At 50.8% G+C, this 26,643-nt stretch overlaps 1 protein-coding gene across 1 annotated transcript in view; it reads right to left on the bottom strand.

Annotated features, from left to right (window-relative positions):
- DOC2B (double C2 domain beta) overlaps positions 1-26,643 on the bottom strand; it is a 125,579-nt gene that overhangs the window by 5,002 nt on the left and 93,934 nt on the right. The window contains exons 6-11 of the mRNA XM_042780488.1: positions 20,234-20,313; positions 15,764-15,838; positions 11,210-11,319; positions 10,901-11,027; positions 5,706-5,863; positions 2,129-2,168 (exon numbers count right to left, since the gene is read on the bottom strand). Of these exons, the coding sequence (XP_042636422.1) occupies positions 2,129-2,168; positions 5,706-5,863; positions 10,901-11,027; positions 11,210-11,319; positions 15,764-15,838; positions 20,234-20,313 (590 nt within the window). The remainder of the gene's footprint in view (positions 1-2,128; positions 2,169-5,705; positions 5,864-10,900; positions 11,028-11,209; positions 11,320-15,763; positions 15,839-20,233; positions 20,314-26,643) is intronic.

Below are 26,643 nucleotides of genomic sequence, written 5' to 3'. Positions count from 1 at the left end.
CAGCACAGTGGGCCAAGTTTCCTGTTTCCCCAGGTATAACACGGAGATAGACATCAAGGGGCTATTTAAAACCCACCGCCATCGAGGCGACTCACAGTGACCTTTTGGGAGAGTAGAACCACCTCACGGTTCCCAAGGCTGTACATCTTTACGGAAGCAGACTGGCACATCTTTCTCCTGCAGAGGGGCTGGTGGGTTTGAATCGCCAGTTTGCAGGTGAGCACTCTAACCACTGTGGTACCAGGTTGGGCCTACGGTCAGGAAGCACTTTCTGGGCGGTAGCACAGATGGATTTTTGTGAAACCTGGCACTTCCGGTGCAAAAATGGGGAAACTGAGATACATGTCACCATGGACGGGGTTTATAAAAACGAGGGTTCAGACAAAGGCCCCTCATCCATCTGGCTTTGTCCCTTAGCATCCACAACTGGGCATGTCCCTAGCTGATGCCCTTCCCAGGGTCACGGATGCCCTGTCAAGGATGCAGCTGAGATGTGCCCCACTCAGGATCTGACTGGCTTTTATTTCCCCTGCTTTTAGCAAGGAGGCCTAGGGTCACTTTGGTGCTGTGAATTGCTTAATATAGCCCCTTCTAGCCACAGTCTTTGTAACTCCTATCAAATGACTAGGTGGGACTACGCAAATGTGAATGCATGTGGCCCACTAAGGGGACTGGATAGCTTGCTAATTATGTAAACACGGTGTACGGTATCCTAACGGGATGGACCAGTTTTGCCGTTTTGCTTAAAATAAGCCATCCCAGAGGAGGAAAGGGGGATCTCACTGCCGTCAAGAGAGAAAAACCTGGAGTGGGGTGCATCCTTGTGGACTCGAGATCCCTTTGATCCAGGAAACAGAGAGAGTAACTTTGCTGAGATGGTGAGAGGATGGGAGACGGTGAGAAGGGGCAGAAGAACCGTGGTGGCAGAGGCAGCAGAAGCGAGATGAGAGTGAGACAGAGCAGTGGGCTTCCCGGCCCAGGGGCAAGAAAGCCGGGTGTCCCGAGTGGGCCTGCTGGTGGAGCAGCCTTCTCTCTGGGCACCTATCAGCAGAGCGGAGAGGCTGAGGTTCAGAGACAGAGGCGTGCCCCAGGACACCGCGAAGAAGAGGCTGTCCCCATCAAAGACCTGTATCCAGAGTCATTTCTGGTCCTGAATTGTAGCCTGTTACTTCCCTAGTAGTGCACTGATTGTGAGTATTGTCTGTGAGTTCTGTGTGAATAGATTACTGAACCCAGCACAGAAGTAGAGAGTCCCATGGGAAGGGCAGGTGGTGTAAAAATTTGGTAAAAGAAAGTTGGGGGGTGGCATTTCTGGCTTCCACCTCGTAGCAAGCAGCCTTTACCAGACATCATGTTTGGTAAAGTGGAGGGCCAATGAAAATGAGAGAAACCCTCAGTGAGATGGAGGACACAACAGCCAAAATAATGGACTAAAAACACACCAGTGATCATGAAGACGGAGCAGGATCGGGCAGTGTTTCATTCTGTTATACATAAGGTCACTATGGGTCACGGCCGGCTCCACAGCAACCAACAGCAACACAATGAGGCCTCTGCATGGGCATGGCATTGGCTGGTCTGTCTGCAGTGCCATGTAAGACCCCTGGCTCTTGGATCCCCTGGAATTCCTGTCAACCTGGCAGGTGGGCACTGAGCCCGATTTAAGTTTTCCACACCATCTTGGCTTCAGATGGTAATTCTTTTTGTAAGAGAAATCTAGTATTTCTGGTAAGGGTGACAGCTTCTCACTCCAGTCTGTCCCTCTGTCTCCCCAGAGACCATCACTCTCATGAATTGTTCTGCTCGGTTTAAGACATATCCAGAAATAGGCTCCCACTGTATCATTCCACAATTTGCTTTTTTTTTTTTTTTTTGGCTCAGCATTGTTTGTGAGAACTGTCCATGTTAATTCGCAGATTCTAATTTATTCATCTAACTGCATTATGCCATTAGAGGCATATGCCACATTTTATAAACCTTTTCCCCTGCTGATGAATGCTTGGCTATTTCCAGTTTTTTGCTATTACAAGCACTGCTGTAATAAACAGCTTTCTGCTGGAATAAACGTGAAAAGAAGACAGTGAGGACATAGGGATGCACATTTCCAATTTTACTGGGTAGTGCCAACCTTCTCTCCAAAGGGGTTTCCTGACTGTCTTCTAAAAACACTACGGAAACACATCCTCCCACAGTGGGGTCTCTGATCCACTGGAACACATTGTTTTGTTCAAGGTTGAGGTCAAGGCCCAATTCATTGTTCTTCACATGGAAAACCAGTGGTACCTGTACTTTAGCCCAGAAGCCCACCTACTCCAACCATGCATGGTGTAGGGGCACTCCCTCACTTTCCGTTACACCTGGGGTCTGCTTCTGGAGCCTGGTGGTATCTATCTGATTATCTTGTAACCACTTTATTGAGATACAATTCACATATCACACAATTCACCTATGAAAAGTGTACAGTTCAATGGTTTTCAGTATAATCACAGGGTTAATGATACTAAAATCATCGCTATCTAATTCTCTAACGTTTTCACCATCCCAAAAAGAAAACATGGACCTATGAACAGTCAATCCCCATTCTCCTCTTTCTTCAGCCCCTGACAACCACTCATGTAACCTTCTGTCTCTATGGATTTGCCTATTCTGGATACTTCATATAAGTGGGATCGTACAGTATGTGGCTTGTGTGTCTGGCTTCTTTCACTCAGCATCATGTTTTCAGGGTCCGTGTATGGTATAGCATGTATCAGAACTTCATTCCTTTTTATGGCTGAATAATTATTTTATATTGACAGGGAACTTCCAGAAACGCAAGCTGGATTCAAAAGAGGACGTGGAATGAGGGGTATCATTGCTGATGTCAGGTGGATCTTGGCTGAAAGCAAAGAATACCAGAAAGATGTCTACCTGTGTTTTATTGACTATGCAAAGGCATTTGACTGTGTAGATCATAGCTAACTATGGATAACACTGCAAAGAACCTGAATTCCAGAATACTTAATTGTGCTCACAGAACAAGGGGATACTAAGTGATTTATGGTCAGGAAAGGTGTGTATCAGGGTTGTAGCCTTTCACCATATTTAGTTCATCTGTATGGTGAGCAAATAATCTGAGAAGCTGGACTATACGAAGAACACGGTATCAGGATTGGAGGAAGATTCATTAACAAACTGTGATATGCACGTGACACAACTTTGCTTGCTAAAAGTGAAGAAGACTTGAAGCACTTACTGATGAAGATCAAAGACTACAGTCTTCAGTAATGGATTACACCTCAACATAAAGAAAATAAAAATCCTCACAACTGGGCCAATAAACAGCATCACGATAAATGGAATAAAGATTGAAGATGGCAAGGATTTCATTATACTTGGATCCATAATCAATGCCCATGGAAGGAGCAGTCAAGAAATCGAAGGATATATTGCATTGGACAAATCTGCTGCAAAAGACCTCCTTAAGTGTTAGAAAGCAAGTATGTCACTTTGAGGGCTAGGTGCACCTGACCAAACCATGATATTTTCAATCACCTCATATGCACGTGAAAGCTGGACAATGAGTAAGAAAGACAGAAAAAGAACTAATGCATTTGAACTATGGTATTGGCAAAGGATACATGGACTGCCAGGAGAATGAAAAAATCTATTTTGAAAGAAGTACAGCCAGAACATTCCTAGAAAGGAGGAAGGTGACGCTTCAGCTCAGGTACTTTGGGAATGTTATTAGGAGGGAAAGTCCCTGGAGAAGGACATCATGCTTGGTAAATAGAGGGGGAGCGAAGAAGAGAAGACCCCTGACAAGGTGGGTGGACACAGTGGCTGCAACCGTGGGAACAAGCATAGCAGGGACTATGAGGATGGCACGGCACCAGGGAGTATTCCATTCTCCTGTACACAGGGTTGCTGTGAGTCAGAGCTGACTCGATGGCATGTAACACCACCATCACCACCAATATTTCATCGTGTGGATATAACACATTCTGTTTATTCATTCACCAGTTGATGGTCATTTACATGATTTCTACTTTTCAGCCATCATGAGTAGTGATGCTATCAACATTCAAAGACAAGTTTCTGTGTGGACATATGTTCTAATCTCTCTTGGCAATATAACTAGAATTGCTGGGTCCTATGGGAGCTCTGGTGGCATAGTGGCTAAGGCACTTGACTGCTAACCAGAAGGCTGGCAGTTCAAATCCACCAGCTGCTCCTCGGAAGGAAGATGGGGCAATCTACTTCCGTAGTGATATTGCCTCGGAAACCCAAGGAGGGGTCGCTATGAGTGGGGTCTGACTCGAAGGCACATAACAACAACAACAACAACAACAACAAGAACATGGGAGACCTGGTGGTGTAGTGCCTAAGGCATCTGACTGCTAACCAGAAGGCTGGCAGTTTAAGCCCACCAGCCACTCCTCGGAAGGAAGACCGAGCAATCTATTTCCGTAGAGACACTGCCTTGGAAACCCAAAGAGGGGTTGCTATGAGTTGGGACCGACTCGATGGCAGCGAGTTTGTTTCTTGCTTTGGTATGCTGACTCTGACTGCTTGTGTGCTGCGAACAGTTAACGCGTTTGGTTGCTATGAACGGCTGCTCAGAGGCACCTCCGAAGAAAAGCCTGGTGATCTGCTCTGAAAGGTCACAGCCATGAAAACCCGACGGAGTGAGCTCTACTCTGCCACATGGGGGACCGCCATGAGCTGGAACCAACATCATGGCAGCTGGTTTGGTCTTTGGCTGTGGAACTCTATGTTTAACCTCTTAAGAAGCCACTAGGCTGTTTTCCAAACCAGCTGCACCATTTTTGTGATCTGATTTAAAAAGTGACAGAAATACGACAGTGGCCAGCAGGAGTGGTATCACCAGAGTTGTGCCACACGGCAGCACTGGCCTCCCTGTGGTGTCAAGGCATCCTACAGCCTCAGTCACCTGGGCCTCCTCACTGTGCCCTCAGGCCACGCCCACTCCCACGTCTCCATCTCAACTCCTCTCTTACCTCCCTTTCTGTTGCAGCTCCCTTCTGCCAAACTCCTCCCCAAGTCCAGGGCCCTTAAGAGAGTCTGCCTATGAACTCGGACAAACACCCAAAGCTGGTGGTGGCCACCAAGGCACCTGCATTACCCATCTCCAAAGGGCCATCAGGTTCCTCTCTCCCCTCAGAACTCAGACTGCAGCCCCTCCTGGCACAGAAGGCAGCGGCTGGGAGGCACTACTCGCCACACCCAGCTCTGGGGCCCAGGATACCCCAAGTCAGTTGGCTCTCCTCCAGCACTACCACAAGCCCCCACTGATGGCGCTGGGTAGACCCTTATCTGCCTATGTGAGCAGCTGCCTGGTCCTGGTGGAATTCCTCCATCCACACAGTGTCTTGGCCATTCTGCCACATACTCCATCCTCTCCCACCTCTCTCTCAGCTTTCTCATAGTGCTTCCTGGGTCACGGGAGGCCTGGACACAGGACAAGCAGGCAACTGCTTTCTATCTCTGTGACTCTGGGAAGCCACTTAACCTCTATGGCCTCTATTTCCTCATCTGTGAAATGGAACTGGTTGTACTTAGTCCACAGAGTCACCAAAGAATCAAATAAGAGAATACACCCAAAGCATGCAGCTTGCTGAACTGAATTACTGATCGTATCATATTAGCCCACGTCCCTTGAGGTGAGGAGGAGAAGGAGGGGCAGCCTGGGGGCGCATACTCACGTTTTCACATAAGGGTCCGAGTAGCCGTTGGCATCCATGGCAGCCAGGTGTGCACACCGCACGATGCCCACCAGCAGGCCCTGCTTCTGAGAGCTGTACTTCAGGGAGATGAGGATCCGGCCCCGCTCCTCCAGGGACTTGTCTTCCGTCTTGTCTACCTGTTGGGCAGGGTGGTCACTTGGCCATCCTCACCTGCTCCGACCACCAGCCTGGATCTGGCCCACCCTCCTTGCTTGGCCAATGGGCCACTGAGGCTGTCCTCGGGCCTCCCTCCAGCTGGGTGCCCAGTGACCACCGTCCAGTTCAGGCCCTTGTCAGTGCTCCCTGGCTGTCCTCACTGGCCCTCTGCCCTGCCTCTCCTTCCCCACAGGGTATTTCTGAGACAGAATCTGACCTTGTCACCCCTGCCCATGGCTCCCGTCACCTGCAGGATAAGGCCATACACCTCAGCTGGCCTTTACAGCCCAGTGTGGTCTTGTCCGGGGGTCAGCAAACCATGGCCTGGGGTCAAATCCTGCCTCTCACCTCCTTCGGTATGGCCCATGAGCTGAGAACAGTTTTTATCTTTTTAAATGGTTGAAAACAGAATCCAAAGAAAACTATTATTTCATGACTCACGAAATAATATGAAATTCAAATGTCAGTGTCCACAAATAAGGTCTTAATGGAACAAGCCATGTCTATTCATTTTCATACTGTCAACTTTGACGCTACAAAAGCATAATTGAGTAGCTGTAGCAGAGCCCATATGGCTGGCAAGGCCTGAAATATTTATTTTCTGGCCTTCTACAGAGAAAGTGTGCTGACCTGCCTGCTTTTCCAGACTGTCTCCGGCTCTGTCCCTTTTCACAGCCTGGCTTCACCTGAACTCCCCACAAGCTCCAGGCAGGTGAGGCTGGCTCTTTTCTCCAAGCCCTCACCACTGCCAGATCCGCCACTCAGCGTGCTCTTAGAAGTCTTCACTGCTCGACACAGGCCTGGTCCTGCCTTAAGGCTCAGTCCTAGCGGCCCCAGGCTGGGGACACTGTCCTCTCTGTGCTCCCTTCCTTCAGCTCCTTCTGCCACAGCGTCAGGTCGTCAGTTGTTTCTTCACACATCTGTCTCCTACACTTTAAGTGCCTCTAAGCTGAGACTGTCTACATTACTGCTTCCCCAGGACTGGGCAAGGGTCTGGCAGGTTTATTCTAATGAAGATGAGAATGGAAGGTCAGATGGTCCCTTCTGGGTTCAGTCTTACGCCAGCAATGCCAATCTGTGGGGTTTGGAGGAAGGCTATAATGTCTACGCAGGCCACACGGAGACCGAGGGGTGGTAATGGGTCACCCTGGCCCCAGACCCCCTGAGGCTGCTTCCTGGAGTCCTGCAGGTGGCTGGGGTGGGTGGCCCGCTGTGGGAGAACCCAGAAGATGGACCCTTGACATGTTCTCAATGCCAAGGAGAGCTGGGAGTGGTGGAGAGCCGCCCAGCCCTTTCCTGCCTCAGGAGCTGCCCAGTGCCCACCTCTGGGGTCAGAGCTCATCTGTAGGCCTCAGAGTCTGGCACCAAGTTTCTCCATCTTTCGCCCCCTGAGACCATCTATTTCTGCTCTCTAGTTGCTGCTCGTCTAGAAGCCCCTCTCCTAACACTGTCTGTCCACCCAGCTTGCACCATGCCTTCCCCAAGGGCCCTTCCTCAGGCTGTTCTGCCAAACTTTTTGAACACATGGTCTCAGCGGTCCCTTTACCATGACTGTCCTCTCCCTAGGACTCAAGTGATTCCCCACGTGGCCCCCACATAGGCAGGGCCACATCTAACCTCCCTGGAGATGGGACTCTATGAGGTATGACTGGCAGGAAGGACACATGCACTGTTCATGGCCACCACTCCCTAACTCCCACACCAGAGCAGACATGACTAATCAATCACAGCATTTGCCCCACCTCAAATGCAGCCTCAGCACCTTTTCCAACACGGCTCAGGCAGCCATTACCAATGGATCAGACTAGACTGTGAGATTTAATTATCTGCCTCTCTGGCTGAGGGCTTTGTATGTGAAGGCTTCACTAAACTGTGGCTCTGTGTTAGTTTGTGTATTGTAAGAAAATTAAACAGTATAAATGAGCAGGGATATTTTCAGCCCTCTTTTTAGGGTGGAATATTGTACTTTGTATCACATGAAAACCATTAACCTGGGCTTTGTTCAGTATTAGAACAAATAAACAATGTTTGGAGACTATGTCTACCACCTATCTGCCATTTGTTGTACTGTAGTGGCTTGAATGTTGCTATGATGCTGAAAGCTATGCCATCGGTGTTTCAAATGTCCGCAGGGGGATCCATGGTGGACAGGTTTCAGCAGAGCTTCCAGACTAAGACAGACTAGCAAGAAAGGCTTACTTCCAAGAATTAGTCAGTGCAAACCCTATGGATCACAACAGAATATTGTTGGATAGTACTGGAAGATGAGCCGCTAGACTGGAACCAACCAAAAACCAAGCTCACTGCTGTCAAGTCAGATCCGAATCACAGCAACCCCTCCTTGAGTTTCCCAGATGGTATCACTATGGAAGTAGATTGCCCAATCTTCCTTCCAAGGAGTGGCTGGTGGGTTTGAACCACCAGCCTTCTGGTTAGCAGTCAAGTGCCTTAGGCACTATGCCACCAGAGCTCTTCCTAGATCAGAAAGCATTCAAAATACAGAATGGCTGCAACAATGGACTCAAGCACACCAACAATGGTCAAGTTGGCTCAGGACTGGGGAACGGTTCATTCTGTAACATGGGGTCATCCATGAGTTGGAGCCAACTTGATGGCAACTAATGGTAACAAAAATCTAAAACGTGCCACCAAAATGTGTCTGATGTCAGAGCTGTTACCCCAAACTGCACTCCTGGGATACCTGTACGCCCGTGAATCTGGACCAATGAGCTACTAGCAAATTCAATCATAGGCTCAGCAATGCCCTGATCATGCCCCATGTACACACACACATACACGTGCACATGCACACACAAAAAGCACACGTGCACACACATTCTCTCATACAAATATACACATATGTGCACACTGATGTATACATAAAACACATGCACACACGTTTATACTCGTTCCCCCACACAAATATACACACATGTGCACACACATGCTCTCACACAGATACATACGCACATGCACAAGCACACACATGTAAACATACTCTTACATACCACATAGTTGTTTGTTTATGCCAGTGATCAAAACTCAGGCAACCCAACTACAGTAGCAGTGGATGTTGCCTTTTATAAGTGACATAGATCATTTGGAAAAACAGGGTTAGCTGTGGTTAGTGACTAATAATAAGATAAAAAAGGTTAGATCCATCACACAAATGTGTGAGTAGGAGAGAACGTGACACGGGAATACAATTTGATCGAGTTACGCAAAATGACAGGTGGGGGATTCTGAAAGCAGTGGCCTGCTCCTGGGCCTCAGCTACTGTGGAGCTCTGTGTCCTGAGACCCCCTCCCCTCACCCACCAAGGCCTGGGCATGCCGGGGATGGCACTGGGCTTATCCTCTGCACTCTCCCTATGCCCCGGCCTCTGGAGGAAAGATGTCGTGGGTGGGGGGGACAGAGTCGTTGTCCTGTCCTAGACACTGGCACACTGAGGACACAGCATTTCTGTTGTCTCGGTGTGCTGGGGGCTCCTGGTCACCCTTTCCAGCCTTTCTCAGAGATGGGAGGGAGGGAGGGAGGGAGTCGCAGGACAATGGACTGCTGGAGGAACGGCTTAGCTGCTGGAGATGGCCAGAGGGCAATCTGTTTTGACATTATTTTCAAACAATTGGAACTTCTAGGAAAGAATTATTTTCTGTCTCCTTTGGGTATCTTACAGATACCTCAAGTTTAACATGTTCAAATTGAGCTCCCAGCATCCCGGCTGCTCCTCTCTCGGCCCTCCGTGCCTGAGTTAAAGGCCGCTTCCTCCTTGGAGGTGCTCAGGCCCCAAACACTGACACTGCCCTTTCTCTCACCATGACGCCTAGCCTGTGGGCACCTCTCGTGCAGCATCAAGCCCCTCTCCCACCCTGGCTGCTCCCCCTCACTCCTAACTGGTCTCCCCACCCTTGTCCCCTTCTCCCTGCCATTCTATGCCCAGTACTGGGGGCCTGTTCAAACATCATCAGATTGCAGGAACTCTCTGCTTTCTGCAAAATTTTTCTACTCACTAAAAACCGCTCTAAAAAACAGACTATTAAAAAAAAAAATGTCGCCAGAGCATGCCACCCCTGCTTAGCAACCCTCCACCCCGTGGCTCCGTGTCTTTCAGGGGAAAAGCCAAAATCCTTCCTAGGTTCTCCACCCCCTATTTTCTCTCAGATCTCAACTCTGAGGATGCCCTTGACTCCACACTCTGCCCCACTCTCCGTGGCCTCCTCCCTGTGCGTCGAACATGCCGACACTGTTCCCTCAGCCTGGACTATTCCTTACCCAGGGAGCTGTCCAGTTTGCCCGTGAGCCCTTCCCTAACCCCCCATCTAATGTGATGCCATGTGATTCCTTCAGGGTTCACACGGAGGTACAGAGCATTGTCTGTGTGTAATTGTTGGTGGCGGTGCTGTCGAGGTGGCCCCTGACTCATGGAGACCCATGCACAACAGAACAAAACCATGTCCGGTCCTACGCTGTATCCCCATGATCAGCTGGGGGTCAGACTGCTGTGATTCACAGGGCTGCCACTGGCGTAGTTTTCAAGTAGATTGCCAGGCCTTTCTTCCTTATCCTTCTTTGTCTAGAAGCTCTGCTCAACCCTGTTCGGCACCATAGCAACACACAAGCTTCCACTGAGGTGAGGTGCATTGGCTGGGAATCAATCCTGGGTCTCCCACATAGAAGGTGAGAATTTTACCACTGAACCACCACTGCCCCCCTCTCAGCATCCATCTAAATCATTAACTTCCTCCAGTATGTCTGTTCCTCCTTCCTTGAAGCATGTTTTCCTTCTTGGCCCATACCACTACATTACATGCAATCTATTTTGATTATCAGTCTTGTTTGTGGGTGTCTCCTAGCCAAGCTTCACGAATGCAGGGATTTTTGTTTGTATTCCCAGCATCTAAAACTGTGCCAGGGGCATAGTAGGTGCTCAATAAATGCTCCTGGCCCTGAGCTTACAGCAGAAGGGCACCAGGTGGGCCTGCTGCCCCGTGACGGGCTGGGCCCTTGGCCCCACTCACCGGCAGCTGCTTCTCCAGGCAGATGCTGAACGTCTTGGTGTGGTTGGGTTTCAGCTTCTTCAGGGGCACGCGTGTCTCCCCGATGAACTCATTGTGGCGGAATTTGTCCTCATCACACACGGAGATCCTGGGGGGCAAGGGCAATGGCTGGCACCCCAGACGCATTGGGGTCTCGTGTCTGGCTTGCAAACTCAGTGCAGATTTGCAGTCAGATGGTGGAAGGGGTGTGTGAGCAGCACCAGCCCCTGTGGCGAAGGCTGGGACGGGGGTGCAGAGGGAGGGGAGCAGGCGCCTGGGGCCCTCACCCACCGCAGGGTTTTGCGGATCATGTCTTCGTCCGTGATGCCGTAGTAAGTGAGGGTCTCATTCCATGTGGGGTTCAGAGTGTTCCGGAGAGTTTTTGTTCTGAGCTTATTTGCCTGGAAACAGAAAAATAATCCCATGAGCATTGGCGAGTGTGACAGGCAGAATACAGCCCCTAAATATGTCCCCGTTCTAACCTCCAGAACCTGTGAGTATGTTGTGTTACAAGACAAAGGGGAATTACAGTTGCAGGTGGGATTAGGGTTGCTAACCAGCTGACTTTAAAACTGGGAGATCCTCTTGGATCATCTGGGTGGGTCCAATGTAATCACAAAACCAGTTGTCAATGCGTCAACTCTGACTCTGGCAACTCCATGTGTCAGAGGAGACTGTGTTCCGTAAGGCTTCCAATGGCTGAGTTTTTGGAAGGAGATCACCACGCCTTTCTTCTGAGGTGCGTCTGGGTGGATCTGAACCACCAACCTTTCAGTCAGCAGCCAAGCATGTTAACCGTCTGAACCACCCAAGGACTCCTAATACAATCACAAAGGTCCTTAAAGGAAGATGGAAACAACAAAAGAGAGTCAGCAGGAGATGTGACTATGGAGGAATGGTCAGAGAGACACAGTGATACTGGCTTTGAAGATGGAAGAAGGGACCACAAGCCAAGGGATGTGGGCAGCCTCTAGGAGCAGAAAAACAAAAAGACAAGGAAATGAATTCTTCCATTATGGTCTCCAGAAGGAACGAAGCCCTGCCAACACCTTGATTTTAGCCCGATGAGATCTGTTCTGGTTACCTAGTGCTACTCTGACAAGATATATACCACAAATGGGGTGGCCTTAACAAACAGGAGTTTATTCTCTCACAATTTGGAGGCTTTAAGTCCAAGTTCAAAGTGCCAGGCTCTAGGGGCTGGGTGAAAGCCCCTCAACCTTGGGGTCCAGCTCTGTCTCCTGCTCCCAGTCCACTAGAGCTAGAGGCATTTCTTCACTCAGACAGCCGCTGGCTGCTGAGGCTGAGAAGCCCCAAGGTTGACAAAGAAAAAGGCACAGTCCCAATGTTACCAAACCACTTGGCAGGCCATTAACTTAAGTCCATTGTAAGGCCCAAGTTTGGCAGAGCATAGCAGGCTGCTGAGCAACAACATGGCTACATGCAGGGTCCAAGCGTGCCATAGGCTAGAGACCATTCCCAAAGCTTCTCCTTAAATATAGGAGGCAGACCACGTCCCAAAGGCAGCTACTCAGCTGCTTGTGGTAGATCCCACCATAGAGTTGATTGCCAGTCTCATCGTGGGGAACAACTACCACCAGCTGCCCAGCCACTCAACCAGGCCCAGCCAAGTTGACACAAAAACATAACCATCATAAGACCTGTGTCAGATTTCTAACCAACAAAACTTTAAGATAATACATTTGCATTGTTTTAAGCTACTGAATTCCTGGTAATTTTTGTTACAGCAGTAACAGAAAACTCATTCAAAGAGGATCCTGCCTCTAGGGAACTCCTAGGGATTCTGCACGAGGCTGTGAGACCCAGCTGTGGGCAGTATGAGCGTGGAACCGGGTTCTCTCCCTCCCAGAGCGCTTGCATGCCCACATCTGCCTGCTTTTGCTGCCCCCTTACTGGGGATGCCATCCTCTCCTAGGGGCAGACTTGTTGGGTGGCCATCCAAGCTGGAAGATTGTCTCCAGTCCTGCCTCTGTACATCTTGCTTCTTACACAGTTTACCTGTCTTGTCCCATCAGACTCTGAGCTCCATGACTGACTCATTTTGGGATGTGTCACACGTGGCCCAGGCTGTGAGGTCAGAGAGTTCTGGGTGTGAATCCCAGGTTACACTACTGACACAATGTGGAGCCCAGTAGGGTCCCTACTGTAAAGAGCACCCTAAGACCTCTTTCACTGTACTGTTTGCAGTACAACCTAGTTTATAAGGAGCTCTGGTGGTGCAGTGGTTAAGGTTTCGGCTGCTAACCAAAAGGTCGGTGGTTCAAACCCACCCACAGAAGAAAGATGAGTTAATCTGCTTTTGTAAAGATTTACAGCCTTGAGTCGGAATTGGCTTGATGGCAGTGAGACTGAGTTGAGTTTATAAGGACACTGTGGTTGGGTACCATTGAGTCTATGTCTTAACTCCTGGTTCATGTGCTCAAAGTGACCTTGTTTGGAAACAAGGTCTTTAAAGGTGCTACTAATTAACATGAGGTCACACTGCAGCAGGGTGGGTCCTAATCCAAATGACTGTGTCCTGATAAAAGAGGACAAGAGGCGAAGAGTGAAGATGGCCATGTGAAGATGAAAGCAGAAATGGGAGTGATGCGTCTACACGCCAAGGAATGCCAAAAGCTAGGAGACAGGCAAAGAAGGATCTTCCCCGAGAGCCTCTGGGGAGAACATGGCCTGCTGCACCCTGCATCAGGCCTCCCAGCCTCCAGGCCTGTGAGACGATGAATTTCTGTGGCAGTAAGCCAATCACTTTGTGGGACTCTATTATGGCAGCCCCAGGAAACTAGTACAGTGTGCCTGCCTAGGGTGAGTCCCACCGTCTGTGGACCCTGAGCAAGGCCAAGGGTATGGTGGCTGTCCCGTGCCCTGCAGCAATCACCATGGCCAGCCCTGCCATGGAATGAGGCTTCTACCTTGGAAAGGGGTACGCTTATGTCCCCCTAACTCCAAATCAGGGAGGTAGAGTTGCCCCATTTTACAGATGAGGACTCCATGTTTTTTTGGGAGGCTCATGGTCATTGAGCTCTTGAGTTGGGAGCATTCCTGTTCACACTTGCCTGCAGCCCTCACTGCCCTGGGTCCCATGAGGACGTTGTGGTCTGGGGTGGTGACCCACTTCCCCAGTTGCAGGTGGTGGGACATCTGCCAGACAGGGAGCAATCACCCCTTCTGGAACAGCCCTCCTGGACCACTGGGGTGTTCAGCCCCACACCCTGGTCTAGGAGAGCCTGGGCTCCTAAGTCATCTCAGCCTCCAGCAGCTGGGTCAGACAGCTCAGGGCGGTCATCAGAAGCAGCTGGCAGGTGGTCCTCCCAGGAGGGAGCTCCCATTGCTGACTCTCCTCCTCCCAGGCAGGACCTCCTCAGATCCTGGTTTCTGAGGGGCTGGGACAGGAACCCCACCCCCAGGCTCTGCTGCTCACTCTGGCTGTGTCCTGGGTCTCTCCATCGCCCCTATGGGTTCTACTCTCCACTTGGAAACAAAGTTGCTAGACTATAGTCATACTTCTTATGGGTCCCAGGACTGGGGCAAGACATAATTATGAGAAGATAATGGTGACCCCCCGACCCATGTAATTAGAATAAAGCAACTGTAAGCTGCAAGATGGAGGTCCAATCAAGTTCTGATTTCCCAGTGCCGACCTGACGTTCCACACTTGACCTCAGCCAAGAGGCCGGGAAGTGACAACCTTGATGTTCTTATTCAATACCAAGTTTTTTCTAAAACAAAACAAAACATTGTTTCTCTCTCTCCTTTCCCAGCTGCACCTTTCGTTGGTACCTCAAGCATGGGCTTGGTCTGCCTATTGGGTCAACTGGCATGTAAACCAAGGTTCTGTGGCCAAATAAATTAGGCAGAGGCTGCCCACCAGCTGTTCTTAAAGGAAGATGGACTCGCCCTGTGGAGAGTCACAGAGCAGCCCGTCAACTCATTAAAGGCTCTGATAAGTCAAAACTTGTCTAATAATGTTTCCCGATTTATATGATCACATACCACACACATACACACCCATGGCCACTGAGTTGATTCTGACTCATAGTGACCCTATAGGACAGACTAGAACTGCCCCCGTGGCATTTCCAAGGCTGTAAATATTTATGGAAGCAGATAGTTTCCAGGAGTCTTGCTTATAAGGACATTGTTGTTGTTGTTAGGAGCTCTGGTGGCGTAGTGCCTAAGGCATTTGACTGCTAAGCAGAAGGCTGGTGGTTCAAACCCACCAGCCACATCTTGGAAGGATGGTTGGGCAATCTACTTCCATAGAGATGCCACCTTGGAAACCCAAGGAGGGGTTGCTATGAGTCTAATCGACTTGATGGCAGTGAGTTGTTGTTGTTAGGTGTCATCAAGTTTATTGTGACTCCTTGCGACTGCATGTCACAGAGCAGAACGTCCCCATAGAGCTTTCTAGGCTGTAATCTGGACAGGAGCAGATTTCCAGGTCTTTTCTGCCATGCAGCAGGTGGTGGGTTTGAACCACCAACTTTTTTGTTAGCAGCCGAGCATTAACCACTGCTCCCCCCAGGACTCCTTATATGACCACAGAACCTTTTTTTTTGTACATAATACTAACATCCAACTGTGAATGCTGCCTATAAAACAGTCAACTGGAAATTCTTGGGGGGGGGGGTCCCCCAGCTCAGCAGCAGCCAGGTCCCTGGGTGGCCTGGTGGGTGTGATGTTGACTGAGTGCTCTCGGTGGAGCCGAAGCCTTCTAAGGAGGGTGGGGGAGCTACAGACCTCCCTGGGGGTCCTCAAGGCTAGCCCAGGCCCCAGACCCAGTAGCGGACAGAGTTGGTTGGAGGGCCTGGGGTGGAACCCCCTCACCTTACTGGCTCCTGGCAGCAGGTGCAGCTTGACGTAGGGGTCCGCCAACCCATTGTGGTCCATCGGCTTTAGACCCTGAGCGGAGAAGAACAGTGGAGGGTATGAAGTGGAGCCTGGAGGCACAGGGCAGCCGGGACCCACAGGAGCCTGGCTCAGCAGATGACGTCCTGGTTCCCTGGGCCTCCTGGCTGGTGCATCCACGGCCCTCTTCACAGCTGCCCCTAACCCCATATTCTCAGAACAAGGGAGTGGGGGTGGCTCAATGCAGGTGCACTTTCCCACTGTCACCCCAAACACCCTAGCCTAGGGCAGCCTCTTCACGGCCAGCCTTGCTCTTCTGTTCTCCTTATCAGCAATGCAGGGGACTCACCTTCCTTCAAATGAAGTTCCACTACCCTGCTTTCCAGCCTCTAGGCAAGCCTTTCCTCTTATGGACTCTACTCCCCACACCCCAGCCTCCAGTCTCCTCCGTGGACACTTGTGTCACTGACCCCAAATCCACGTGACCCTCCATCCTCTCATCCACACACTTCTCTTTGAGCCACTCGTGGATGTATCATGTTCTGTGAGACTGTCAGGGAGTGCATTCTGTCTGGGTCTGCCACAGCTCCCAGCCAGCCCTCGTCCAAGGTCACACAGCTGGCCAGCCACAGAGGGTCCCTCCACAAGATGGCACCCCTGACTAACTTTGCTCTCAGGTCCTTTTGAAAAAGCAGTCTAATGTGTACAGCCAGGGAACAAGGGAAACCGAAAACAGCTAAGGGCTTAGTCAACCTCATGCAGGCTCTTGCTTCTGAAAATGGCATTTTTTTCCTTTGGGGACAGTACCCAGGGATGCAGGGAGGCAGCTGTGGGCTGTGAGGGGCCCAGTGGCAGCCCCATGAGATTATTCAAAGATGAACTACAAGTTTTCTTCACAAGCCAGATGGGGGTGACAGAGCTCAGCTGCTGTGAGCAGCCTGCCACCAAGGCAGCCCAAGCCCCTTTTCCTGGGGCCCCACTCGACCTGGCTTTGGAGGAGCACCCATTGGGGGCTGATAGTTGAGAAGGGGGCTCCCACTTCTCCACAAATGAAGTTGTTGGAGAAAGGGTACAGGTTTTAGAGTCAGACTGGGCTGGGTTCAGAGCTCAGCTTCAGCACTTATTAGTTGATAAGTGGATGAGTCACTTTGCCCCCTGAGCCTCAGTTTTATCACCTATGAAAAACCCAAAACCCACTTCTGACTCACTGCAACCCCCACTGGGTTTCCAAGGTGGTAAATCTTTACAGAAGTGGTTTGCCCATCTTCCTTCCATGGATTTGAACCGCCAACCTTCTGGTTAGCAGTCAAATGCCTTAGGCATTGCTTTCCAGGTTTGGCATGACCATTAGGGCTTGGCAGTCAGAGCATGGGCTCCCCTTCCTTGGGAGACGCCAGAGAAGCAGATGAGGGCTGAGTCTGGGACATTCTTGATGTGCCCAGAGCTCTTGGGGCTCCATCTCTGCTAGGAGCCCCCGTGTGCTCGCGGCAGTGAAGCACTCTCTACTCTCGGTCCCAATCCTCCTCCCAGCTTCTCCTTTCCCCAAAGCATCCAAAAGGCAGTTATCCTGGAGTTCTGGGGCAGCTGCGGGCATGGCATGGCCTGATCTGAGCAGGGCTGCCAGGAGCAGGAGATGTCTATGAAGCCTGATGTTTTGTTTTACAATTCCTGTAAATTTGCCCATGCTTATTGTAGCTAAAAGTGTTTTCATTGGATCCCATTTCTTTTCATTTGCAAATCTTTGCACCACCCGCCATGTTTACCCTGTGGCTCTGCCAGTCCCAGCTCTGCCTCTGAGATGCTCCTGGGAGCTGGGGTGGGGCAGAGGGGAAGCTGCAAAACTGCGATGGGGGTGATGCCCTCTCTGCCCTCCTAGAAGCCCAGACTGTGATATTCTCCCACCATCACCATCCCAACCACTGATCCCCAAGCGCCCTGGGTGGCCACACTCTCAGCCAGAAACAGAAGGGGCCAGAGGGCATTGCCTGGAGGCCAAGTCACCGGTTCCGCCTCCCTCCCCACTTCTGTGCCCAGATGAGCAACTCATTACCCCCAACCCAGGCTCTTCACCCACAGCCTGACCCAGCTTCGGTGCGGGTTGTGTCCCGTGGAAAGAGAGGGGAGGACAGGAAGCTGTTTTCTGGTCAAAGGGCTGCTGGGGGGGCGCTGTCCCTCACACAGATCCACCCCCCCAGCTTATTGTGTCTGCAAAAGCAGATCCCACGGTTTACGGGCTGCCTCCTATGGGAGGGGCTGCTCTAGCCTGGAGAGGAGAGCCTTCCACCCAAACCCGGCCCCTCCTCTGCCCTCCCGGCCTCTGCTGCTGGGGTGGGGTTGGGGGGAGCATTGAGTAGTGGAGCTTTCAGGATGTCAAATGCGAGGCTGCATATCTCCTAGGACTGGCTGTTCCGTTGGAGTTTTCTAATCCCTCTTATGGATTTGGGAGCTCTGGTGGCGTAGCGCCTAAGGCATTTGACTGCTAACCAGAAGGCTGGCGGTTCAAACCCACCAGCTACTCTTCGGAAGGAAGACTGTGCAATCTACTTTCCTAGTGATACTGCCTTGGAAACCCAAGGAGTGGTTACTATGAGTCAGAATAAACTCCATGGCATTGAGTTTGTTTCTTTTTCCCTTATGGATTTGAGTGTCTGTGTGTCCACCTGCACGTGGGTGTGCGTGGTGGAACCCATGTGAAATTGTTCATTACAGATTAGTAAATACATGTAAGTAAGCCAGTGCTTACCTTGCTTACTGGGTAATCCATGCCTGACACATCCCTCGCTTACCCTACCTCACCCGCAGCTTACTGCTGCCCCCCCTCCCTGCAGGACCGGATTTAAGCAGAGTGAAATGGAGAATGGAAGATCACCATGGCCTGGGGTCCTCCACCCCCAACTTCCAGTGCCTACAGTGACACACCCATAGTGTGCACACACACAAACACGAACATGTGCAGGCATACACAGACACACAGATATGCACACACATGTGCCTATATACCCCACAACCCCTGCACCCCAGCCTAGGTAGGGAAGGTGAGGCACACAGCATAAGGAGGGGCCTGGTGTCTGGAGTGAGAAGGGAGGGGGTGGGCTCTGGCCAGAGTGACCTGCCAGCCAGTACCCATCCCCAGTCCCCCGAGCCTGGAAGCTGGGTTGAAGGAGAAAGCTGGGTTGAGGGAGAAAATGGGGTCTGCCCGGGCCCTGCAGCCTGGCCTCCGCCTTGGCACAGCCACCAGATCCTCAGCTGGGTACCTAGGGCAGATCCGGAGCCCCCGGAGGAAGGATGGGCCCTCTGGGCAAGGCCTGTGGAGCTCCCAGAGAAGCGGGCTTGACTGGGGACTGAGTGCAGGCCTCCTGGTGCTCAACCCCGGCTTGGCCCACCGTGGACAGGGCTCACGGCTGCCCACGCAGCCCAGCTCCACTGGCTAGGTGGCGCTGGGGGCACAGCCTGGGTTGGCACCAGGTGGCCTGTTCCTCTGGTTGGGCACAGAGCCCTGGGCAGCACCTCAGACTGGAGGGTGGGAGAGAGGGAGGGAGGGCAGGACAGAGGGAAGCCTGCAGGTTGGGAGAGGCTGGGGGTGAGGTCTGGGCCCAGTTGCTCTGCAAGAAGCAGCACCTTGATCTGAGTTGCACTGGCTCAGGCCCTCTCAGCTCCACACACACACTTTGTCCGGAAAGTTCTACCAGGCCAAGCAGACTGCCCTTACCTTGCGAGAGAACATCAACTTTGGCACCTTCCTCCCAGAGGGAGCCATGTGGTGGGGGGACGAAGGGAACAGCATGGTTGAGAACAGAGAGCTGACAATGTTGGCCCAGGGGCAGGGCCACAGGGTGGGGGTGGGACAGGGCAGACGCCCACAGCTCCCAGGAACACTGGCTGAAAGCTTGGGCAGTCCAGGAAGCAGGGGCTGAGGGTCTTTGGGGCTCAGGCCCTGATACTCCAGATTCATCCCAGACAGCAGTGGGGTCAGCGACCAGAGCAGGACAATGGTGCCCACCCACCCCCCGTGGGGAGTCCAGAAGGCCCAGGTGCTAGGAACTTTAGGGGCTCAGAGGCATCCACCCCTCCCTCAGGGCCTGTAGGACCCACATACCACCTCCACGTCCTTTCTCTTCCTTCCTACCCCTCAGCTCCTTCCCAGGCTACACCCTGGAAGCCCCGCCCCAGCCTTCATTCTCTCACTCTCTTCTTGGTTCTTTCCTGGCTTCTAGTCTTTCCCCCACATGCCTCGCTGCGTAGGGCTTCTTGGTGGGTGGGCAGCTGAGATGGTTTAGGTAAGAAGTCCTTTCCTGCCCTGTACCCCCTCCCCCCTCAGAACTACAAAGTAGAGATGGGGGACAGCTGAGAAGTGAACCCTGGCCGCCCCTCATCTGCCCTCTGCCCCCAGACCTCCAACCTCTGACCTTCAAGACCCTGGACTGCGAGATGGGGGGGCGGAGGGCCTACCTTGGCCTTGCTGATGGTGCAGTGGAGGGCGTTGTTCTCCTGGTCATAGAGCAGGCTGAAGTCCAGTGTGCCCAGGGCAGCTGTGGGCAGACAGGAGCACGGGTCATTGCCACATCACGAAGGCGGCTCACCCTGGAGCAGGTGCAGTCCCCAAAGCGGTGGCTGTCGCCAGGTGAGCCTCTAATGTGCACCAAGTACTCCTCCTCCTTGCTCTCCAACCACTCAACCCGGGAAGCAAGCAGCAGTCTTCCACTTCCCAGATGAGCAGCTGAGGCTCACAGACGGTAGGCTGGTCATCCACAGTTATGGGGATGGTAGCCCAAGACTTGCATTCAGGTGGTGAGCCCCAGAACTGGCCCCTACCCCTGCACGGCTCGTGGCTGGTTCAGTGTGGTGTCTACATGTGCGAGGCTGCGAGGCACTAAGCCAAAGGTAGTGCCTTGTGTAACTATCAGTCTGGGCTCTAAGCCTCAGTTTCTCTTGCCTGTTAAATGCCACAAGGATTTCGTGAGAAGTCAGAAGCCACAGGCACTGGCCAGGCTAGCTGGCTGATCCACTTGTCTACTCCCTAGGTAGCATGTGGGAGTATGGCTTCCCAGTCTCTCCAGTCCTTTGGGGACCCTGGGAAGGCACTAGGAGCCAGCTGGGTCCTCACACTGCTGTTCCCAAGCCTCTCAGAGGCAGCGGGCGATTCCCAAGGGCCGGGCAGAGGGTCCAGAAATGACGGGGTGCAGCTGCTCCCCTCAGTGGTGCTCACACCCAGTAGCTGTGGCTTTCTACATGTTTGGTTCCCAGCGGGGAGGTCAGGGGTGTGGACTAGGGGATAGTTCAGGGGCCATCTCCAGACAGCAAGAGGCACATTCACAGGATGTCTTCAGAAGCCCAGGTCCTGCTTCCAGGCTGCTGGGCTAGTCAACTGTCAGCTCATTCATTCATTCATTCATTCACTCAACATTTACTAAGTGTTTATAATATGCCAGACTCTAGGGATAAAAATATCAATAAAATAGGAAAGGAAAGCACAGCCTCATAGGAGGAACGATGAAAAGAATTCACCACAACAGCGTCTGGTGAGCCAGGAGCTATGGGGGTCCAAAGAGGGACGCCTGACCTTAATGTGAACTGGGGCAGTCAAGGTAGGCTTCCTGGAGGAGATGATGTTTCTCTTGAGCCACGAAGGATGAGTAGGAGTTGGCCAGAGGCACAGTGGAGCTGAAAGATGGGGCAATGCAGCCACAAGTGACCGGCAGGTTTGGGGGCTCAGTGGTGGGGGCTGGGCTGAGTGCTGAGGGGAGGGCAGGGCCAGATTTGAAGGACTCTGTTTATTAGACAAGGGGCTCCCAACATGGGTCCAGATCAAACTATGGCCCTGGGGCCAAATCCCACCACACCCATTCATTTACAGAATTTCAACGGGCGGCTTTCCCATGGCAAAGGCAGAGCTAGGTAGATGCAGCAGTTCATCTACTGTAGCCGGCAAAGCCAAAAATATTCACAGAAAAAGTGCAGATCCTGGTCTGGTGCACAGGCCCAGGCATGACAAAGCTTCTCTGGTCTGCAGAGAAATGGACATGTTAAGTGTCACGTATACGACGAATCATGCTGCTCCTGCTCCCTAACTTCCAGGCCCACAGTCTGATTTCCCCGTCCCGAACTGCAGCTCGGTGGAGGCGGCAAGATCTGCTCTCTGACTACTCCCCAGGTTCAAATCGGGGCTCTGCATGTCCTTGATGTATGATCTTTGACAGCTTACCTAACTGCTTGTGCCTCAGTTTCCTCATCTGTAAAATGGAGACAACAAGAGGGCCCACCTCACAGCACAGTGGGGTCCCTGGATGGTTCAAATGGCTCCTGCGCTTGGCTGCTAACTGAAAGGCTGGTGGTTCAAGTCCCCCCAGAGGTAGAAAATCTACTTTTGAAAAATCAGCCACGGAAGACCCTATGGAGCACAGGTCTACCCTGACTCACTCGGAGTCAGAATGGACTCAGTGACAACTGGTTTTCACAGCCTTGTGCTTTAACACAATGCCTGAGGTAAAGAAATCGCTCCGAAGATAATTACAGAAGCAGCAGATCCATTTAAGTGATTTTTCTAGACAACTGTACTTGGCCCTCTGAGATCCACTCTGGAATGAAATTGTTTTAAACTGGATTGCTCCCCTCCCTACCTTTGTGACTAGAATATACAATCAGTCACTTAGGCTCTTCTGAAGAACCTGAGTCACTGCTGTGACTGTGATGGCTGTCCACATGTCATAGTCATAGCCCGGACGCTGAGGGTATGTGAGACCACCCCTCCACCAGTGGTCCCAGGCGGCCACTCTCTGAGATTTTCTTTGTATTCCTGCCTCCTCCTTTGTCATCAGCCTGGACTCCTTAGGGTACTTGCCTCTGGTAGCCCAAGCAGCATGCCCTCCTCTTCAGCAGTTGGCTTCTCCTTCTAAGAAACTAGGTGAGAAGACATGTTAGAACTGTGTCCAAACTATAAGTCAATAGGCTTTGAGTGGTGCTTTAGTGATAACTGTATTCGGCCCTTTGCTGTCTATATTTTCGCTTCTTTCTATGCAGGTGGGCAGGTACGAATGCTAAAAGTGAGGTATATATGATCATTCCTGGAACAACCAACACTGCCACGGGCCCAAGACTGACTAGTTCCTGTTTTTGTGATGTTGTTGTTGTTAGGTGCCATCTAGTCGTCTCTGACTCGTAGCAACCCTATGTACAGCAGAATGGCCCAGTCCTGGGCCAACTCCACGATCCTTGCTATACCTGAGCCCATCATTGTAGCCACTGCGTCAGTCCATCTTCTTGAGGGCCTTCCCCTTCTTCATTGACCCTCCACTCTACATCATTTGACTTCTTGATTACTGCCTCCATGGAGATTGATTGTGGATCCAAATAGAATGAAATCCTTGACAACTTCAATCTTTTCTCCATCTATCATGAGGTTGCTTATTGGTCAAGTAGTGAGGACTTTTATTTTCTTTATGTTGAGGTGTAATCCATACCGAAGACTTTGATCTTCATCAGTAAGTGCTCAAGTCTTCTTCACTTTCAGCAAACAAGGTTGGGTCGTCTGCGTATCGCAGTCTGTTAATGAGTTTTCCTCCAATCCTGATGCTGTGTTCTTCATACAATCCAGTTTCTTGCATTATTTGCTCAGCGTACAGACTGAGTAAGCACACCTTTACTGATTGAAACCATGCAGTATTCCCTTGTTCTGTTCAAATGAGTGCCTTTTGGTCTATATGCAGGTTCTGCATGAGAACAACAAAGTGTTCTGGAATTCCTGCTCTTTGTAATGTTATCCATAATTTGTTATGATCCACACAGTTGAGCGTCTCTGCACAGTCAATAAAACACATGTAAACATTATTCTGCTATTTCTCTACTTTCTCATGAATCTGACTTGAATATCTGGCAATGTTAGCTTTACATGACAGTAAACAACTTTGCTATTCAGTTTCAGGCCTGTCCATGGCTTATTCTCCCCCAGGCACACCTCATCCACCCCCATGGGACCAGTGAAGATTAGATGCTCAATCCAAGATGTCTGGTCTGTTCACACCAACTTGTTCTCCAACTGCTCACAAGAGCAGGGACTGGATGTGATGCTAGTGTATAAAAATGCACACTCTGCCTGTTTTTCCATCTCAGAGTAGGAAAAGCCAGTGAGATGAAGGCGCTGCCTGCTTCCTTATGGGAAACCCAGTTCCAAGGAGGTGAGTAGAACCCCTTCCACTGGCTCTACAGATCTCAGCTTACGAGCGCTTGGATCAGGTAAGCTGAAAAAGGCACCTGTGACCCCTTCCTGAGAGGTAACATGCCCACTGCTTTGCCAGGATGTGATTAATAAATTTCTTTGAATTCTAGTGTAAGTTTTACAAGCAATGTTGCTGTAGCAGTTGCTGTCAAGTTAGCTCCAAGTCACGGCAACCCTGTGTACAACAGGAAGAAACACCGCCTGGCCATGCACCACCTTCACAACCACTGGTACGCTCGACTCCACTGTGGAGACCACTGTGTATTCTGAGTGCCTTCCAACCTAGGGGCTCATCTTCCAGAACTGTGTCAGACAACATTCTGTTGTGATCCATAAAGTTTTCATTGGCTTTTTTTTTTTTTTACTGTTATTGATTTTTCTTAAATTTTATTGTGATTTGGATGAAAGTTTACAGAGCAAATTCATCTTCCATATAGCACCTCACATACACTTTGTCTCATGACATTGACTGCAATCTCCCACAATGCAACAGCTCCCCTCCCACTTCCTCCCCTAACCACCTCTTCCTTGTGTCCTTCCCTCCCACACACTCCTGCCCCCAGAGCTGTCTCCCTGTACATACAGCTCTTCTATTCTCCTGTGATTGATCTCTCCAAGGAGTGTATTTGTTGTTGTTGTTGTTATGTGCCGTCGAGTCAGCCCTGACTCATAGCGACCCCTCCTTGGGTTTCCGAGGCAGTATCACTACGGAAGTAGGATTGCCCAATCTTCCTTCCGGGGAGTGGCTGGTGGGTTTTTACCTAATGCAAATGTTCAGCTCATGTGCTTGTCTTTTGTTTGGCAGGAAGCCACAGGAGTGGGTTCAGTTCCAGACCTGAAGGGCAGCTAGGGGCCATAGTCTCAGTGGTTCCACCAGGCTCTATCAGACCAGCAAACCTGATCCTTTTTTTTTGTCCACACTGTTCTCCCTCTCTATCCAGGATCTCCTACATAGATCCCCCTCCAAGCGATTGACAGTGGTAGCCCGGCATCACCTAGTTCTTCTGGTCTCATAGTCGTATAGACTGAGGACCACATGGTGTACCAGTCACTAGGACTAATTGTTTATATGTGTCTTTGGTTTTCTTCATTATTCTTTGCTCTGGACGAGGAGAGACCCATTGTTGTATCTAGATGGTGGCCTGCAAGCTTTTCAGATCCCAGTCACTACTCGTCATTGGCTGATTTTTGGAAGTAGATCACCAGGCCTTTCTTCCGAGTCTGTCTTAGTCTGGAAGCTCTGCTGAAACCCGTCCCCCATGGGTGACCCTGCTGGGATTTGAAATACCAATGTTCTATCTTCCAGCATCACAGCAACACACAAGCCACCACAATGTGACAAAGTGACAGGTGGGTGGAGGTTTGTAAGAAATAATAGTTTATAGAAGAGTGAAGAAATCAAAGTCATCTGGAAACAATTAGTCCAAAGATGTGATGGACCACGAGGACCTCAGTCTTCATGACCCCGAGACCAGAAGAACTAGATGGTGCCTGGCTACCAATGCCAACCACTCTGCAAGGGATCAAAATTGGAGATCCTGGATAGAGTGGGAAGAAAAATGGAACAAAATTCAAAAATACAAAAATGACCAGAATTATTGGTCAGATAGAGACTAGTGGAACCCCTGAGACTATGGCCTCAGTTTATCTTTTGGGTCTAGAAATGGACTCACTTCCACATATTGGCTCTCAGCCCAACAGCAGAAAGACCTACATGCGGAAGTCCTACCCCAGGGAGATGCACCCCTTGGATCAACCAGCCATGAGACAGCAGAGAGGCAGCATTCACATAGAGGGAAAGCTGGACAGACAGGAATGCGCAGACCTTATGCACAGGGAGGGGGCAGTCACAGGGAGGAGAGGCGAGGAGAGTTTTTTACGGTCGGGGATGGTAATGGGGCCATGAAATCAAATGTCCATGAACTGTTGAATGTAAAACAAATCTGCTTTGTAAATTTGCACCCAAAGCACACATACGCACATAAAATTGTAAAACTGAAAATAAATAAATAAATACATAAAAGCTTATAAATAGAAACTCAGTCACAATTTTTAAAGACTTGATGGTGGTGAGGCTCTCTTAGGGAGCTTGTGGTCCAGTCTTCATGTCCCAGTTGCAGAAATGAGGCTCAGAGAGGAGAGGTAACCTGGTCGGGGTGGCACAACAGAGACAGACACAGAATCCACATCTCCTCACTTTCTTCCTGATAGTTGTTGCCTCAAAGCCTAGAGGCTTCCAAAATTTGTGTGTGTGTGACACTCTGTTGAGCGGAACTCTTAGGAGGATGCAGCTAATAAATAAAAGACTTGCTCTGGGGAAAGGGAGGTACGGGCTTGGCCACTGCTCTGGAGGGGACCCTGACTTGGAAATGCACCTTGGACTGGTGGTTGGGGTGAGGAGGTCCTCAGGGCAGGGGAAGTGGTTCTTTGTGGAGCCACAGAGTCCTGCCCTGCCCTCACTCGAGTCACATGCCCTGACCAAAGTTTACATCTTTGGAAAAATACTGAGGGCTGGTCACTAACGGACCTTGGAGAGTTGTCACCTGTTTGTCAATAATTATAAGCTTTGATGGCTAATTCAGAGCAAACTGGGCTTCAGCCCTGTCAGTTCCTCTGCAGCTATCACCCTACTCTGGCAGCTTGAGAC

This window comes from Orycteropus afer, unplaced genomic scaffold (genome assembly GCF_000298275.1).
Source record: "Orycteropus afer afer isolate SDZICR_OR568_19922 unplaced genomic scaffold, OryAfe1.0 scaffold00042, whole genome shotgun sequence".
NCBI lineage: Eukaryota > Metazoa > Chordata > Mammalia > Tubulidentata > Orycteropodidae > Orycteropus > Orycteropus afer.
Note: the sequence above shows the minus strand (reverse complement) of the source record. Positions and strands in the feature narration are given on the sequence as shown.